The sequence below is a fragment of the Patella vulgata genome, chromosome 7 (genome assembly GCF_932274485.2).
Source record: "Patella vulgata chromosome 7, xgPatVulg1.2, whole genome shotgun sequence".
Taxonomy (NCBI): Eukaryota; Metazoa; Mollusca; class Gastropoda; family Patellidae; genus Patella; species Patella vulgata.
This window is the reverse complement of record NC_065885.2, coordinates 27,157,339-27,174,629: the sequence shown is the minus strand read 5'-3', so window position 1 is coordinate 27,174,629 and position 17,291 is coordinate 27,157,339. Positions and strand designations below refer to the sequence as shown.

The window sequence follows — 17,291 nt, the reverse complement described above, 5'->3', positions numbered from 1 at the left end:
TTTTGGTAACACCATTGCAAAGTTTGAAAAGCAACACAAATGTTGTTATATGATCAAGCTATACAAATTTCCAAGTAAATCTGTTAATTAACTGTCTCAGTCATATCCCCCATTTTTTTTTCATTGTCATCCCTTCCTCCAACTTTTAAGCTGTGAGAAGCAGGTTGTTTGGGTTTGTTCGTTCCTTCGTGGAGTTTTATGTCCACTTCCACTATAGGTGATATATCGTAGAGGAGGTTATTTGGGTAGAGCTTACTCATATTTGTACAAATAAAACACAGGGGCATCTTTTAAACATTGGTACTCTGACCAACAGTGACAAGGTCTGAAAGCTGCAGATTTAGATATTTCAGATATTTTTCAATTCTTCCCCACAACAACCGATTGTCGACCACACTGAACCAAATAATAAAACTAAAGTCCTGATTTAAGAAAACATCAACATTTTATTGATAAATTATAATTAGAGTCTCAAATAAAACTATCACAGACAATATCCTATATAGCAATGATACAAAGTTCTTTTAATAGTGGACTTTAATTAATCAACCCACAGAACAAACAAGATCTATATAGAATAATTTAAACTGCTGAGGTTTAATAGTTTTAAACTTTCCATTTCAGTTCTAATAATATTTTTCCAGAATGGAATATTCTCTACTAATTATAATAAATAATATAACTATTTCTTCTGATAACAGATAAAAAATCATCCACACAGCCAAAAAGTAGTCCAAAATATCTGACTTTTTACCTGGATTCTTTGATGGCTAGTTTGTTGATCACACAGCAGTCATTTAAAAAGTCGAGGAGAGCCAGACATTAAAGAATTAATCAAAAGGTGCAGTAATTTATTACTAAGCTAATTAATCTAAATCATATCATGCTGTTATGCATCTCATTAATATTGTTAGACCAAAGATAGTTAATAAAACCCTTAGACAACACCAAATAAACAAGTCGCAAAGTCATTTGGGTTTTGTGTACCGTAACTCTGTATACATTCATGGCTTTGTATAAATCGTGAACAGCAAACATACCAGTGCATTCTTATATTTACATTCCAAAGAAAACCATATAACCAGTGAGCAAAATCTTCCAAAACCTGATGATGGCTCTTTAAGGAAACAAATTCAAAATAAGATGCTCTCCATATTCTTTACATGTGAATTTTCAGTTATGCAATGCCCTCTCTCCTTCAAATATACATTGCTATTTGGCATAGGATGTATATATAGACCCAATATAAGTCTAATTTAAATTTATAACATACATATAAGCTGTCGTGTAGGGCATATTAAAATAACAACAACAATAAATGATTTCTATAACAAACAATAAAAGAGCAGATAATGTACAGCAGTTAAAATAAACAAGTAGAATTGTTATTATGATTAATATTAGTGATAATAATAAATGTACAAGCTTCATTTCTATCAATAGAGCTAAGAATATGTTTAAATACAAATAAATCATATTATGATTTATATCAAAATAGCTTAAATAATATTTTAATACAAATAAATCATGTTATGATTTCTACCAATATTAATTAGATCATGTTTTAATATAAATAAAATATTATTTATATTAATAAAGATTTAATTATGTTAAAAACACAATTAAAATATAATTATAGATATGTGGTCTGTTTAGATTATCAGGTGGCAGTGTTAATGTCATACATCTGAACATGTACAATATCAACTGTTGTGATTATACTTTAGATACAGACTTTAAGTGGTCATATTTGATCCATAAATATGGCAACCAATTATCTTTAAAAACCAGAATGTAGCATTTCCTATAAAGACTATTAGTTTGCATCCAGGTGACAAAATTCATGTATTGCATACTGGGCAAATCGAGTAATGGTTTCTTCTGAAAACAACTAACTGGATACTAACAATAATTACTCTTCCTTTTGTTACCACATTTTGTGTATCAAATACTTTCTAGAATCGAAAAACATGTTGACCCTTTCAAAAACAGGTTAACAGGTTCCCGCGGCTTCGTCAAACATTTTTTCAAGGATAAATATACGTCAAATTCAAGGATTTTCAAGCACATTTTTTAGCCTAAAGTTACAATTTTTCATCTTAAAGATAACCAAAACATTACCAACTATCGTTATAATCTCATATTTAAAAGGAATTGAAGACATTTTAAACAAAATTAAGGATCTCAACTGAAATTCAAGGATATTTTCCTATTTCCGCGAAATTCAAGGATATTCAAGACCTTGAAAATGAAATTTTAAATTTAAGGATATTCAAGGATTTTCAAGGACCGCAGGAACCCTGGTTAATAATGAACTCACAAAAATAATGATAATTAAATACAGCATAAATAAAACCTTGAGCAATTTTGGAATAATGCTTCGTAAAAATTTATAAATAATAGATCAGTGATGATAATGATAAATTTGAATTGATAAAAAATCTGTAATGACTACCATAAAAATTAAAAATACTATTTAGACATAGATTTAACAGACTTAAAACTTAAGTATAAAGTTTTATGTATATAAGTTTGATATTTGCTTTATTAAAATAGAATTTTAATTCTATTTTATAGATTTAAAAATCTCTATTTCTGGTTTTGTATGGGTGGTTGTTGGTAAGGAGTGAACACTTGATCCAAAACTTCTAAGATCAATTTAGATCAAAGAAATGGTTAACATCCCAGAACATACTTAAAGGGAAGATGTAGATTTATGAATGAAACCATAATAAATAGTGTCAACAGCATGAATGACCAGTCTCTTGGTATTCAATAACAAGGTAGTCAATAAAACTCTAATAAATAAATAACATCAACATCATTTATAATATATACATAAACTAATAACAAAACAAAAGGCAAAACCAAGACCTTAAGCTTAATCAAGGCCTTAAGAATTCTGTATATTAAACACTGGTATTTATTTAATGGTGTAAACTGCCAGGCAGCACATGAGTCGGTCTTCATTTTATTCACAGTTTTCCCACCTTTTTTTTCTATGAGCATTTCTATATATTCTGCTCAGGGTTTAGAAATGGTTATGTTTACGACTGTCAATATCAGTCAAGTCATAATACTAGTAATTCACAATCTGAACACATAGACAGTCTAACCATACTGATAACTTTACCCATAGTTTCGTATGAGTAACTCATTCTATATTTCATGAAAAATAATTATGTCTCGCATTACTTTTAATCACTGAATATTTCACCCTGAATTCCTTCAGCCTAATTAATATTCACCAGATCACAAAGCAGTTTCTGCCTCTCTTCACCAATTATTTCATGTAGTAGGTTCAGCGACTTATACCTGGTGCAATATAATCTGCCCCAACAGCAGCACTTTTAGTTTTGTTTTGGATATGTAAAACAGTTTCATAAATAATCACTGTTGATTAATGCATCACAATGGTCATAATATACGAGGTGCGGTGGAATTATTATATAATTTAACTCCAGGTATGGAAGCTTCACGTTCACCATTTAACCAATATGTTGTCACTTTACCTTTTCCCTGAAAATATAATATATTTAAATAACCATGGTCTACAGACTATATCACTGGGAAAACTATATTTTGATCTAATTTGTATTATATCTTTCTTTTGAGGTCAGCTGAGTTATGCAAAGCTGCGATAAAACTCAATAATAATAAAAGTTGTCTGATTTTAAGTAAATTTGAGGGCGTTCAAAACAGAAAATACAAAAAACATAAAAGAAATTGAAAAACATCTAATTTTAACCAGATTGACTATGATCTGTTTCTAAAAACAAAATATCTTATTACTTCTGAATGGGAAATCCTATTCCATTTCAAATACAAAGATACACCCACAACAGCTAAGTCGTCCGAGTTGTCAACAAGTGTTGTCGCATATTTTTTCTATTGTCAGTAATGAGAACATTTACAACACATGAAAATATGATCACCAGTACTTGCTTGTGGATGCCAGACCAACGGACAGGGCCACAACAATATACGACCATGTGGTCAAATAAAAATACTGCCATTACATCTTAATAATTAACTTATTTACCTTCATTTCAACTTCTCCTCGTAATTCTAAATCAAATGTACCAAAGGTATCTAATACTTCTTTACTCTGGGGACTAACATGAATTCTTAATGCTGTAAATTAAAATTATATTTAGCTTTATTCAAGAATTCCAGGGAATATTGAGATTAAATCGTCTTTGTTTAAAATTAAACCAGCAATTTCTCTAGGTTTACCATAAACAGTGTAAGTATCTTCTCTTTAAAATACACCCTTACATTGGAAGTATATTTAGCCACTGCACTATTCAAACTTTAATGGTTATTTCCTTGGTTTCAAGTTTTAGTTGGTTATGTGGGTTTAGGAAGGTTCGTATGAACATTATCGATTGCTACTGATTTAACTGATACTTAAAAAAATGTTTAACCATCTTTTTGCAATCCAAAGTCACAAACACTAATGAAAATTTGATCAGGGATCAGATGAATCGATTTTCAAAAGATTTAACTTACGAAGACCATTAGATTCCATCCTAGATGATGTATTAACAGTATCTCCAAATAAACAATATCTTGGCATCTTTAACCCTACAACACCCGCTACTACATAACCTGTTCAAATAATATATACACATTAACAATCATATTAAACAGCATATTGAACATTATATCCTGCATGCCTTGTATTAAATATTTCCTATAGTGTAGTACTGGGTGATTTTTGTCAGAGAAGTAAAATAAAATGAAATGAAATGAGTTTTAAGTTGCCCTACTGTTCTGCTCCGAATGTGCTAATGAAGACAGACATATGCCATACAGTGTGCTATGAGGGAAATTTTTCCCGGACAGTGGCACTACGGCCTATTCTTATATCGAATACCAACTGGCAGGGCATCTTTTACTTGAAGGCCAAAGTGTACACAGGACCTTGGTTTTCCATCCCATCCAAGCGACTAGACAGCTGTCCTTGCCCAGCCCTGGCCCTCCTTCTTGCACCATTGAAAAGGGGAAACCACGCTGGAAAATGCAGATGAACTTTATCGGCCAACACGCGCAACGAGCAGAAAAAGAAATAAAAAAGCATTCGGAAAGGTGGAAAGGATTTCTTAATAACAAAGAAATGGGCACTTCTAATTTCATGTAATTCAATAGGTATTTAAAGCATATTTAGTGGCTGTTATTTTATTTATAGGAACATGGTGGCATAACCTAATTATGATGGTGTTTTTATAGCTATGTCAATATTTATACCAATAATGTCAGTATGATACGATTATAAAGTCCAAACATTTTGACACCCAATAAAATTTTGTTGATCCCTATAATGGCATGTATTACTATTCAGTGGTAATATGGATGAAACAAACCTGTATGTAATCCTATTCGTAATTTCAGTTGTTCGTTTGGTCGATGACGAATTTTGAAAGACAAAACAGCATTTAGCAGTGCTAATGACATACGTGAAATCTCACGCACGTGAAGGTTACCATTTCTCACCGGGAGTCCAGAAACTACCATATATGCATCACCAATTGTTTCAACCTGTGACATGATAAACATTGTCAAATGTTATAAATTGCAATGACTAAGAAAACCAAGTATGTGATTACAAAAACTAAGTAATAATACAAATATGACATTGTTTTCGATTGCTTATCATTGTTTGGTTTATATCTATGATTGTATTTACCAAATAATTTTTTTCTTGTAGGACAATATTGATGGGTTTATTTCAAAGTATAATTTGCTATCAAGCTTATATTATCACCATATATAAGCGACATTATTTTCAGTTTAAATGTCTGTTTTATTATTATAAATATTTACCTTATAGACATCAAAATGTTCAATAATGGAATCAAATGTTGTATAGAGATCATTTAATAGGTCAATCACCTGAAATAAAAAAATAATTGGTTATTGTAATTTTACAACCATCTGATCCATACAAGTGTGATTGTATAAAACTTGTATATAATTTTACATTTTTAACAAAAAATCCTGTAAGTTTAAAATTTACCCCTTGATTACTTTACCTGAAGAACAAACTAATTGTGACCAGACGTGGTTAAATCAAACCCATTTAATTTTCCCAATTTGAGTTTCTGGCATAACTGTTTAAAAAAATGACCTTATCTTTAATTCCCCAAAGCTCAAAGATTAACAGAAATGCATGAAATATGTTGTTTTTTGGTGGCTTTTTTCTGAAACTTAATATTATGTTTATTGGGTCAGGACTAGCGTATGCCATATTTTTATTTCTATAATTCTTACTAAGCTGAGGTAACAGTATCCAAAGGAAACCAACGTGTTTATGTTTGGTATCAGTAAGTGACCTTACTCCTTGTTACACACAAACAGGGGATAGAACCCATAAAATACATCGAACACATTAAATCACATGTCCCCTTTCCCCACAAACATTTGTTTGATACATATCTTAGTTATATTGATTATAAATCTATAAGTTTAAGTTACCTGCATGGGTGTACTAGCAGCTGATAAAGCTGTAAAACCACAAATATCAGAGAAATATATAGTAACACTATCAAATGTTTCAGCTTGAACAGATTCTCCTCGTATTAACTGACCTGCAACAACCCTAGAATATAAAATTATACTTATATACAAGGTATATTCCCTCAAAGATAATTAGGTCATATATTCACTCAATTGTAATTAGGTCATATATTTCCTTGACTATAATTAGGTCATATATTCCCTCCACTATAATTAGGTCATACAACCTCTTGAATATAATTAGATAATATATATTCTGCCTACTCTTATTGTTGTCTTACAGTTACATTGACGTGTCATTCATAATGTCATATGTGTTAATATTGGCTGACATATCTCTTAAAATATAATGTCACATTCATTAATATTGTATTATTTACAAAGTGCATGGGATGAAATATTGACAGACTGATGTTCTGGTCACAGCGGTTAAACCGATTCTAGCTAGTGCTAGATGTAGAAGCTAACAGGTTAGGGTTTGGATTAAACACCTGTCAGAAATATCGGTACATTCAGAACATCTCAGTAAGACTAAATGTTTTTAGCAACATTTATATTTTTCTCAGTATTGTGACTTTTCCACCCAATGATTGCACATAGGCTCCTATTGACAAGTAAATATGATAATAGGCCTACTTCCACCATCTTGAAAATAACAGAAATATGATCATTTTATTTTCTAGAAAGGCATTTGCAACGCATGAGTGGAATATTTTACCAGTGTAGTTCTACTCCAGATCTACTGTTCCTTGAATTTCAACCCAACAGAGATTTGTACCCAGAGCCTGAGAACCTTTAATCTATGTAAAATACTTGTTAATAAATTGTGTCATTTTGGTAGTCTACACAACTGAACATTAGAAAACTAATTCACACCATATTGCAAAATCCATGGTCAAAATGATTTAAAAGATAAAACTAATTTAGTATAAAGAAGAATAAAAACTGGCTTACTTGGGTAACATAGAATATAAAAGATCTTCAGCCTTCCTTTTTTCTTCTAAATAATCAGAGGTTCTCTCGGCCACTAATGCCTCTAAATTGTTAGCATATTGTTCCATTCGGGACAATAAATTGTCCAATATATTCCCTTTATCACCATCTCTGCAATAAAATGGAGTCATAAACAAGACTATCTTGACAGTCAATTTTATCCTGCGGACAATCACTTCTTCATCAAGAATACAAATCTCTTGCATAACTATATGTTCGCTAAATTATTCTACACTCCTTCAATAATTATAACATAATTTGTGTCAAGAGTTTCAACAAATTCAAACAAACACAATCACAGGAAGAATAGACTACAGATTGAAATGTCAAACCATGTCTTTCGATACAAAATTTTGTCGGTCATTGAATTTTTAGCATATTTCATTTTCTTTGGATCAGAAAGATATTTTGTTTAAATTCTATGAATGTTCTTTATCATTATCCCAATTTTTAAATATATCAAGTGTTTTTACACATAAAAACTATTAATTATCCCAATATATCAAGTGTTTTTACACATAAAAACTATTAATTATCCCAATATATCAAGTGTTTTTACACATAAAAACTATAAATCATCCCAATATATCAAGTGTTTTTACACATAAAAACTATAAATTATCCCAATTTTTAAATATATCAAGTGTTTTTTACACATTAAAAACTCTAAATTTAACTGTAAAGTCTTTGAAATACGTCGAAGTTCTCCATTTGGTCAATTTATTGCCAGTCAATCAAGACTGGTAAATTAATATGGCTATAAATACATATTAAATTGAAAGAATACAATATTTTTACCATCATGTTTAAACAATGAAAAATTAATTTTTAGTTTTAGGCATTATATTCCTCTTTTTATTTCAAAAAAAGAAATTGACTAACAGTGATCCAAGGCCAATATTTGAACGTTGATTTTTGTGACATTATACCTGTACAGTAATTAATTCTACTTCTAATATTTATATACTTTTGGGGGAAGAAATGAAAGTGATCGAAATGAATATTTCTGTGAGGAATAATATATTTTGGAGTATTTTATTATTTACCTTTAAAATTTACTTTAGGGGTAATATTATGTATAAATTATCGAAACTCACACCTATAGGTCTAATGGTTGGCATACAGACACATGGGCCAGAAAGCATTATACTCGTTCTTACAGTAGGTCAGTTCTAATTGTCATCATCGAGCAATAACTCGAACATGAGGATGAAATAAGTAACCTGTTCCATGTCAACCTTCATTTTATCACTGATAGCTTTTACTGATCATTTCCCTAGAGAAATAGTAATCTGTATACTCAAGATTAAACCATAATTTCATATCGATACGTCTGGCTGGATGCAACCCATACTGAATATTTCTGTCTTATCGGGTGACTAGGTTAATTAAGACAGGAATAACACATTATTATTCTTATAAGTACAGTAAGTGTTGACATTTCTCATATGCTATTGTAACAGGATTAAAGAATTAAAAGTCCCTAAGTCAAGTATTAAAAAGGCTTAATTAAATTGGATAAAATGTGGAATTGATGTAAACTGGATTAAGCTAATGGCGACTTCTGGTGCCCTGTCCTCACCCCAACTAAAAATGTCTGATAGGTTACTTCTACAAAATAAAATTCTATGATTGTTTATTATACACAAGTATCAACAAATTACAAAGACTAGCCTCAATATATTGATTTTTAAGCAAAATATTACGCCTTTAAACTGATAATTTTTATAGGTAACAAGCTACTTACTTATTCAATTTTCTGATAATGGATTTTAAAGCATGGAAGTCTGGTCTCTCTAAAGCATCTTCTGCCCAACATTTTCTAATAACTCCTGCTAATTCATCACACGGGCAGTCAAAATCTTCTAATGTTGGTCTAAAATATGGTTTCATACCATTACGGACTTTCTCATTTATTTCTGGAAATTTAAAAAGAGATAGTTCAAATAAAATGAAAATGATTTTGTACTGGATTACCTTTTATGTGGTGTTAAATATGTCTTCAGTTTGACCAGGAAATGGAGACCATGAAGATAAATAATAAAAGTTAAGGTAAACTATTTGGAGTTCTACGTTAGGGAGAATTTATACACTAAGTAAGAGTGCTCACTAATCTGTCTCAGACAACTTTTAGAGATGGTTAACACCATGTACCGGTAACAATAATTCCAACCAAAGTAAATTTATGTGCATTTTACAATCAGGATGATTCATTACATTACAATGTGAGAGAGAGAGAGAGAAATGGGGTTTAACTCTACTCGACACAAACTAGGTCATTTCGGGACTAACACAATTTTATTTCAATAATTCGCTTGCTCATAGGGGTCTTTAGCAGTGAGAGGAAACTGGAGGACCCGGAGAAAACCCACGCGGTTGGACAGGCGATCCTACTCCTTGTCACATACAACCGGGGAATCGAAACCCCGCCAGTTGACCCAATGACAGACCGTATGATACAGCGCGCGCATTCTAACTATTTGGCCATCAAACCCCCCCCATTACAAATGCAATTTAATACTGTTATTACTTTTAAAATGTAACTACTGCAACTACTTTTTTTTAAATTCTAGCAATGTAATTAATTACTTTTACAATGAAAGTAATTAATCACTATTACTCATTAATTACTATTACTCATTACTTTATAAATAACAACTTTTTTTACAGACATCTACAAGATCTTATTATTTTACCATGAAACATCTACAAAATGTATTCTTTGAATGGCATTTAGTAATTGGAACATAATCAAATAACACACTATTATTTGGCACGACAACCAAAGAATTAATAAAAGCAAATGGAAAGATAACCCCCACCAAATCCATCTCCCCAAAAAGGTGTGTTTATCAAGTAAGTTGCAGCTGTGGGGAATCATACATTGGGGAATCGAAAAGACCACTAGACATCAGAATTAAATAACACATGTTGAAAACCCCCACCAACCAATCTGCCATTGCCAAACACCTGATTGAAAACCCGCGCCACCGAGTGAACTGGACAAATGTCAAAAAGTTAGCAGTTAACTGCCACAACAAATGAAACAGAAGAACCCATGAAGCAATTAATATACGTAGGCATGAACCAAAACCAAACAGGGACCCATCATTAAAATGTAGTTTACATCATCTCAGAACAATTCATAAAGTAATTACCCCTTAATCTAATATTTTTTATTGTTTTTAATTTTGTATATTTCCTTAAATTATTTACAAATTTACTTTTACTGCATCTTGCATTTCTGTCAGGATTAACTGCTTATGGCTTCAGTTCACCTCAGTTCAGTTCACCTGTTCTTTCATCTTTTATTGTTACTTTCATCTATAACTAATTACTATATATATTTATATATTATGTTTTAACTGTCAGGACCTATTGCTCGTGGCTCATTATACCTCTAAATAATTGTTTGATCTTTTTATTCTTGTACGTATCTATAGCAATTACATTTTATAACCATCTATGTACATTTGTTTATTTAACGGCTTGGGACAGTTGCTCATGCTTGCTGATTTTGCATCAAATTGGAGGCACTGCTCCTGTATATATATAACCATATTTTTTTTTCATTTTTTTTTATTCTCGTCTACGATATCACCTTAGGTGGAAGTGAACGTAAAACTCCAGAAACGAACGAACGATCCTTTTATTTATTTGTGTTATATGCTTGATAAGACTTGTGAAATCTTGTTGAAACGTCGTCCCAGTGAAATAAACCATAGTAATTGTTATTCCTTAAATAGTGTATTATTTGATCTACAAAATATATTTAAAATGTTCTCTGATTCAAAATAATATTTTTTTCCCTGTGCTAATTATCAGTTTGACGTAAAAAAAACAAAACATGTTGGTGTAACTGTATATGGTTTTCAAAAATGAATTGTGAATAATACTTCACTTTATTTTATGATCAGTAGTGGAATACCGCGTTTTATCAGTGAAATAAAAGTGTTATTCCACTGGCTAAAGTTGTTCATGTTGTTTTTACCTAAAATGATTGTAAAATCATAAAATAAATAGAACATTTGTCGTTTTGTCGTGAATAACATATTTTATTTCATCTCTAAGCAAGAAAACGTTTATATTTTCACTCATGCTACGCATTCGTGAAAATATAAGTTTTCTTGCTTCTCGATGAAATAAAATATGTTATTCACTCTAAAACGACAAATATCCTCTATATATTTGATTGCAAGTAATTAATCTGATAAAATTTGTAATCAATCCAAATAGTTTTTATATAATTTGTAAACACTGTATAACTGGGAAGTTATTCAGCATGATTGTAACACAAAATGTAACATCTTTTTTATTAAGTAATCCTAAAATATTGGCAACAAATTTATTTTTCAGTTAGAATGCAACTCACGGCGTGCACAAAAAATCATCTCTAAGCAAGAAAACGTTTATATTTTCACTCATGCTACGCATTCGTGAAAATATAAGTTTTCTTGCTTCTCGATGAAATAAAATATGTTATTCACTCTAAAACGACAAATATCCTCTATATATTTGATTGCAAGTAATTAATCTGATAAAATTTGTAATCAATCCAAATAGTTTTTATATAATTTATAAACACTGTATAACTGGGAAGTTATTCAGCATGATTGTAACACAAAATGTAACATCTTTTTTATTAAGTAATCCTAAAATATTGGCAACAAATTTATTTTTCAGTTAGAATGCAACTCACGGTGTGCACAAAAAATCAATGTTAAATTCAAACATGACAATGCATAATTGAACAAGTCAAACCATCAGTTCTGGTAAAACTTGTCAATTCAACGACCTTTTGCTAATGTGACAAGATCATTACTGGTGACCACTGGATCGGAGAATTTAATTCAAGCCTGTTACCTCCCTTGTGTGAATATTTGCCACAGTTGACGAAATTTGTGTTAGTTGCAATTTCCTCTTGTGTGATGAACAGGTCTACTGATTTCACACTTAATTAACATGACAGATATATTTAGTTGCATTCTATAATCACAAATTGACATATAACATCTTCTCAAAGTACAAAATGTCATGACTGGGGCATTACCAGTATACTCTATCTCAAGCTTGTTTAAACTTTTATCTATCTATACATATATTTAAATTGTGACTGTCGTTTGTCTGTCTGTCTGTCTGTCTGTCTGTCTGTCTGTTCGGGGTTGGCGGCTACACTAGGTCTGCCCCGAGTCTGAAATTTGGGGTATAGGGGTAGCTCGGACCGGGGAGTAACATAGGCCAGGTGGCGTTAGTCTACCACTTCCGGTTTCGGAGTTATGACCCCCGAGCGAAGCCGGTCTGTTCGGGGTTGGCGGCTACACTAGGTCTGCCCCGAGTCTGAAATTTGGGGTATAGGGGTAGCTCGGACCGGGGAGTAACATAGACCAGGTGGCGTTAGTCTACCACTTCCGGTTTTGGAGTTATGACCCCCGAGCGAAGTCTGTCTGTTCGGGGTTGGCGGCTACACTAGGTCTGCCCCGAGTCTGAAATTTGGGGTATAGGGGTAGCTCGGACCGGGGAGTAACATAGGCCAGGTGGCGTTAGTCTACCACTTCCGGTTTCGGAGTTATTACCCCCAGAGCGAAGCCGGTCTGTTCGGGGTTGGCGGCTACACTAGGTCTGCCCAGAGTCTGAAATTTGGGGTATAGGGGTAGCTCGGACTGGGGAGTAACATAGACCAGGTTGCGTAGTCTACCACTTCCGGTTTCGGAGTTATGACCCCCGATCGAAGCCGGGTATCCTGCTAGTGTGTAAATAAAATGAAAAGACATGGAGTTGAATATCCTACTGTTCTGAGTCTCCGACTGGACTAATGAAGACAGCCATAACACTGCTATAAGGGAAATATGCCCGGACAGCAGCGCCAAGGCCTACTCTTACATCGAATTTCAACTGCCACGGGACCTTTTACATGCACACCAATGTGTACACGGGACCTCAGTTTTTGTCCCATCTCAACAACTTCACATCCCTTGCCAGGCCCTCTGTCCTGCACCACTGACAAGAGGCACCTCACCTGAAAATCTTGGCCTATACTTGGATCGAACACGGGACATCCAGGTTAGCGAGAGAACATCTTACTCACTGAGCCAACGCAGCTCCCACTTTTATGTGTAAGGTAATTATGATGGCCATTCTACAAAACAAAAACTAATTTAACTGAAAAAAATGTTTCCCCTTTTCAGTAATGTAGGAGGGCCTGGCAAGAAACATGCCTAGTCGTTTGAATAGGACACAAAACTGAGGTCCTATGTACAAGTTGGATTTTGATGAACTATTTAGCTGAAAAAATGTTTCCCCTTGTGAGTGATTCAGGATGGAGGGCCTGGCAAGGAACACTGTCTAGTCGTTCGGATGGGCAATAAACCAAGGCCCTGCGTACAAGTTGTTTTTCAGTGAAGAGCACAATGACATGTTCAGGCAAAAGTCCCCTCACAGCAACCTGCATGGTGTATGCTCATCTTGTCTTCAGTTGCTCGTCTTCATTTGCTAAATGGAACAAATTGCCTTATGATGTAAAAGAAAGCCCTAATCTAGATTAAAAACACATTTCTTCAAACTTGCATATTGTTTGTAACTTACAATTAGTTTATACCTTTATATGGACTCTGTAATAATTTTATCCCAATATTATTTTTTTTTATTTTTTGTAACCTTCAATTTAGTTTATAGTTTTATATGGATTTTGTAATAATTTTATCCCTATATTAATTTTTAAACTTATATACAATTATGTGAAGGGCCACAGAGCAGGTCAAAGCACTATATAAGAAGATTATTTTTATATATATTTTAATTGCAAACCGACAGCACCATGCTATAACAAATGTGAAGGTAAAATATGTATACAACTACAAAGAATTGAAAACCCATGAAATTCACTTACCTTCGGGACTAAGATCTAAGTTCGCTAAATAGAATACACCCATTCTATACACTATTTCTTGACATATAATACCAAAACTATAAACATCCCCTTTGTGTGTTCCCTCTGGCGGTCGATGATGCATTCTAAGTAATTCTGGTGCGGTCCATAATCGTCCTGCAATGAAAATATTCAATTTATAATAATCATTCATAATTGCAAAAAATTGTCTGTAGTTTTCATTAGGAATATAATTAACCCTTTCAATGCTAGACGTAAATCCACTGCCTGTGCTAGACCCTTTTTTGAGGAAAAAAGGGAGGTTGGAACTGAATGCCAAGCAGTACTTATGGAAGCTTTTATGAAAAATCTTTTTGTCTGTTGGGATGGGCATGAGGTTGGGCTAAGAGGAAAAAATAGAATTTTGGAAATTTGCATAATAATGTAGTCACGTGATGTCATGGCGGCCATTTTGGATTGCTCATTTCTCACTAAAGCTAACATGAAAACGAATTTTTCTCCATGAAATACTTAAAAGATATTGTTTTTTTCACTGGATTTTGATAAAGATATATAAAATGAACAAAAATATCAATAGCAGCCATGAGCAATGGCGCCGCGAACACGCGCATCACGTCTCCCGCTGCCATGACCACGTGCAGATTGCAATACCTTGTTTTTACTTTCACTTTCACTTTCATCCCCAAGTCCTATATCATTATCAATATAGTCAGTCAATAGATCTACACGTTCGGGAATCAGGAATTACCTACGTCTTTTACGATCCAGCAGGCCAGCATTATTATCAACATCAGAATTATTGTCAGAATCTACTGCAGACACAGGGCTATCGTGTTCACATTGGGCTTGTTCATCATGCACGGGAGACATAGCTAGCCATGGGCGGAACGTCGCACAACAAATCACACACTTCATAATACCAATCACTGTCCTGACTACTATCATTATCAAGTAACTGGAAACGAATTATGTGTATCACCCGCCTCGAAATTGTCCACGTGTTGGTCAGCAAGACGTCATTCATGACTTCGTCGAGAGTGCATCGTCTACGTTGTCACTATGCACTCCGCCATTTTACGGTTTGCCGCTTTGAAACACGTGGAAATATGTTCTAGTGTATAGAAAATACAATAGATGGCACTTGCAGTTACGGTACTAATTTTAGCGAGGGCTTTACTGAGTACATGGTAATACCGGGTACGGGCATTTTACCGACATTTTATAATACCCGGTACTACCGGGTATACGCAGTGAAAGGGTGAAGCAATTTTTAGAGCAAAATGTGCTCAAAATTACAAAATTTCTCAGGGAAGCCATAGTGTTCAGTGGGTAAGGCGCCGGCTCAATTACCAGGATATATGGGAATCGATGTGGGTGTTTGGTTTTCCCTTGCCATTGGTGTAGGACGGAGGGCCTAGCAAGGAACATCATCTAGTCATTCGGATGGGATGAAAAACTGAGGTCCTGTGTACACACTGACATGCACGTAAAAGAACCCTTGGTAAACAGATGAGATGAGATGAAATGGGGTTTAACGTCCTACTGTTCTGCTCCTAAACTGGGCTAATGAAGACGGGCATACGCCATACAGTGTGCTATGAGGGAAATTTTGCCCGGGCAGCGGCACTACGACCTACTCTTATATCGAATTCCAACTACCAAGGGATCTTTTACGTGCACGCTAATGTGTACAAGGGACCTCGGTTTTTCGTCCCATCTCAACAACTTCACATCCCTTGCCAGGCCCTCTGGAAAATCTGGATGAACTTTCTCGGCCAATGCAGGGATCGAACACCCGACCTCCAGGCTAGCGAGCCAGCGTCTTACCCACTTAGCCACGGGATCCCCCCTTGGTAAACCGAATTTGATGAAGAGTATGTGGAAACGCTGCTGAGAGGGCAAAATTTCCCTTATAGCACACTGCATTGTCATAACCAGTGCCGGATTAAGGCTCTGCTGGCCCTAAGGCACATTTTGATAGGTGGCCTGAAAATACAGATATGTTGGGCTCATTGACAAAAGGAATTAAGTTAAATTTAGCAACAGAAAATTTATTACAAACAAATTCAGAACATTGACAAGTACTGTATTTACTATAAGTAGCCTACATATTCCCATTCACTGCCTTGCTAGATTATGACAAACGCGTAAATGAAGAAGGATTCAATTTATTTACATAAAAATTAATGCATGCATTTTTTCACCACCTGATAATTATCAAAAAAGTTTTACTTTATTATTTTGTTGCCTGGATTTTTGGCTGGCAATAAGGCACGTGCCTTTTTTGCCTTATGATTAATCCAGCACTGGTCATAATGATGGACCTTTTAATAAGGTCCATGATATAAACGTCTTCATTAGCCAGTTGATACATTAAACCCCATTTGTCAGGGTCTTTACTTGATAACTAAGACTATAGTACACTTCTGCTTTCAACCAGAAATGTTTGATAGTCCTACTCCCCTTTATCACAGACGATAATGAAAGAGAATGTTTTTATTTTTGACAAAAAAAAGCACATACACTCTTTCAATTGATGAGGTTGTATCTGAGAATCAGAATATCTTTTTTTATATTGTCATATATTGTGTAGATTTCTTGTTAAAATGTCGTCTGAAATTTTGTATTTAATTATACATACGATGATAATAAGCATAAGTATCTTCTGCAGGGTCTTCTGCTGGTGTTCGGAAGTGATGTAAACCAAAATCTGTTATTTTTACTACAAATCTACTATCTACGACACAATTAGTACTCTTTAAGTTACCATGACTACGAATTTCAGTTCCGCATAAATAAGCCATACCCTGAAAATGAAAGAAAGCATAAAAATACCACAATCATTTTGTGTTTAAGATGAAAATAGGTAATGTTAGTAAATGGACAAATGAAA

The 17,291-nt window shown here is 33.6% G+C and overlaps 1 protein-coding gene across 4 annotated transcripts in view; it reads right to left on the bottom strand.

The window, feature by feature from the left end:
- Positions 1 to 432: 432 nt before the first annotated feature.
- The window catches only part of LOC126827754 (atrial natriuretic peptide receptor 2), a 215,537-nt gene continuing 198,678 nt past the window's right edge, over positions 433 to 17,291 (bottom strand). For all 4 annotated transcript variants that reach the window (XM_050557269.1, XM_050557271.1, XM_050557270.2 and 1 more), the window contains 10 exons: positions 17,040 to 17,205; positions 14,399 to 14,554; positions 9,260 to 9,431; positions 7,474 to 7,623; positions 6,478 to 6,601; positions 5,827 to 5,895; positions 5,367 to 5,541; positions 4,513 to 4,611; positions 4,043 to 4,134; positions 433 to 3,519 (listed from right to left, as the gene is read on the bottom strand). In XM_050557269.1, the coding sequence (XP_050413226.1) occupies positions 3,418 to 3,519; positions 4,043 to 4,134; positions 4,513 to 4,611; positions 5,367 to 5,541; positions 5,827 to 5,895; positions 6,478 to 6,601; positions 7,474 to 7,623; positions 9,260 to 9,431; positions 14,399 to 14,554; positions 17,040 to 17,205 (1,305 nt within the window). In that variant the 3' untranslated portion in view covers positions 433 to 3,417. The remainder of the gene's footprint in view (positions 3,520 to 4,042; positions 4,135 to 4,512; positions 4,612 to 5,366; positions 5,542 to 5,826; positions 5,896 to 6,477; positions 6,602 to 7,473; positions 7,624 to 9,259; positions 9,432 to 14,398; positions 14,555 to 17,039; positions 17,206 to 17,291) is intronic.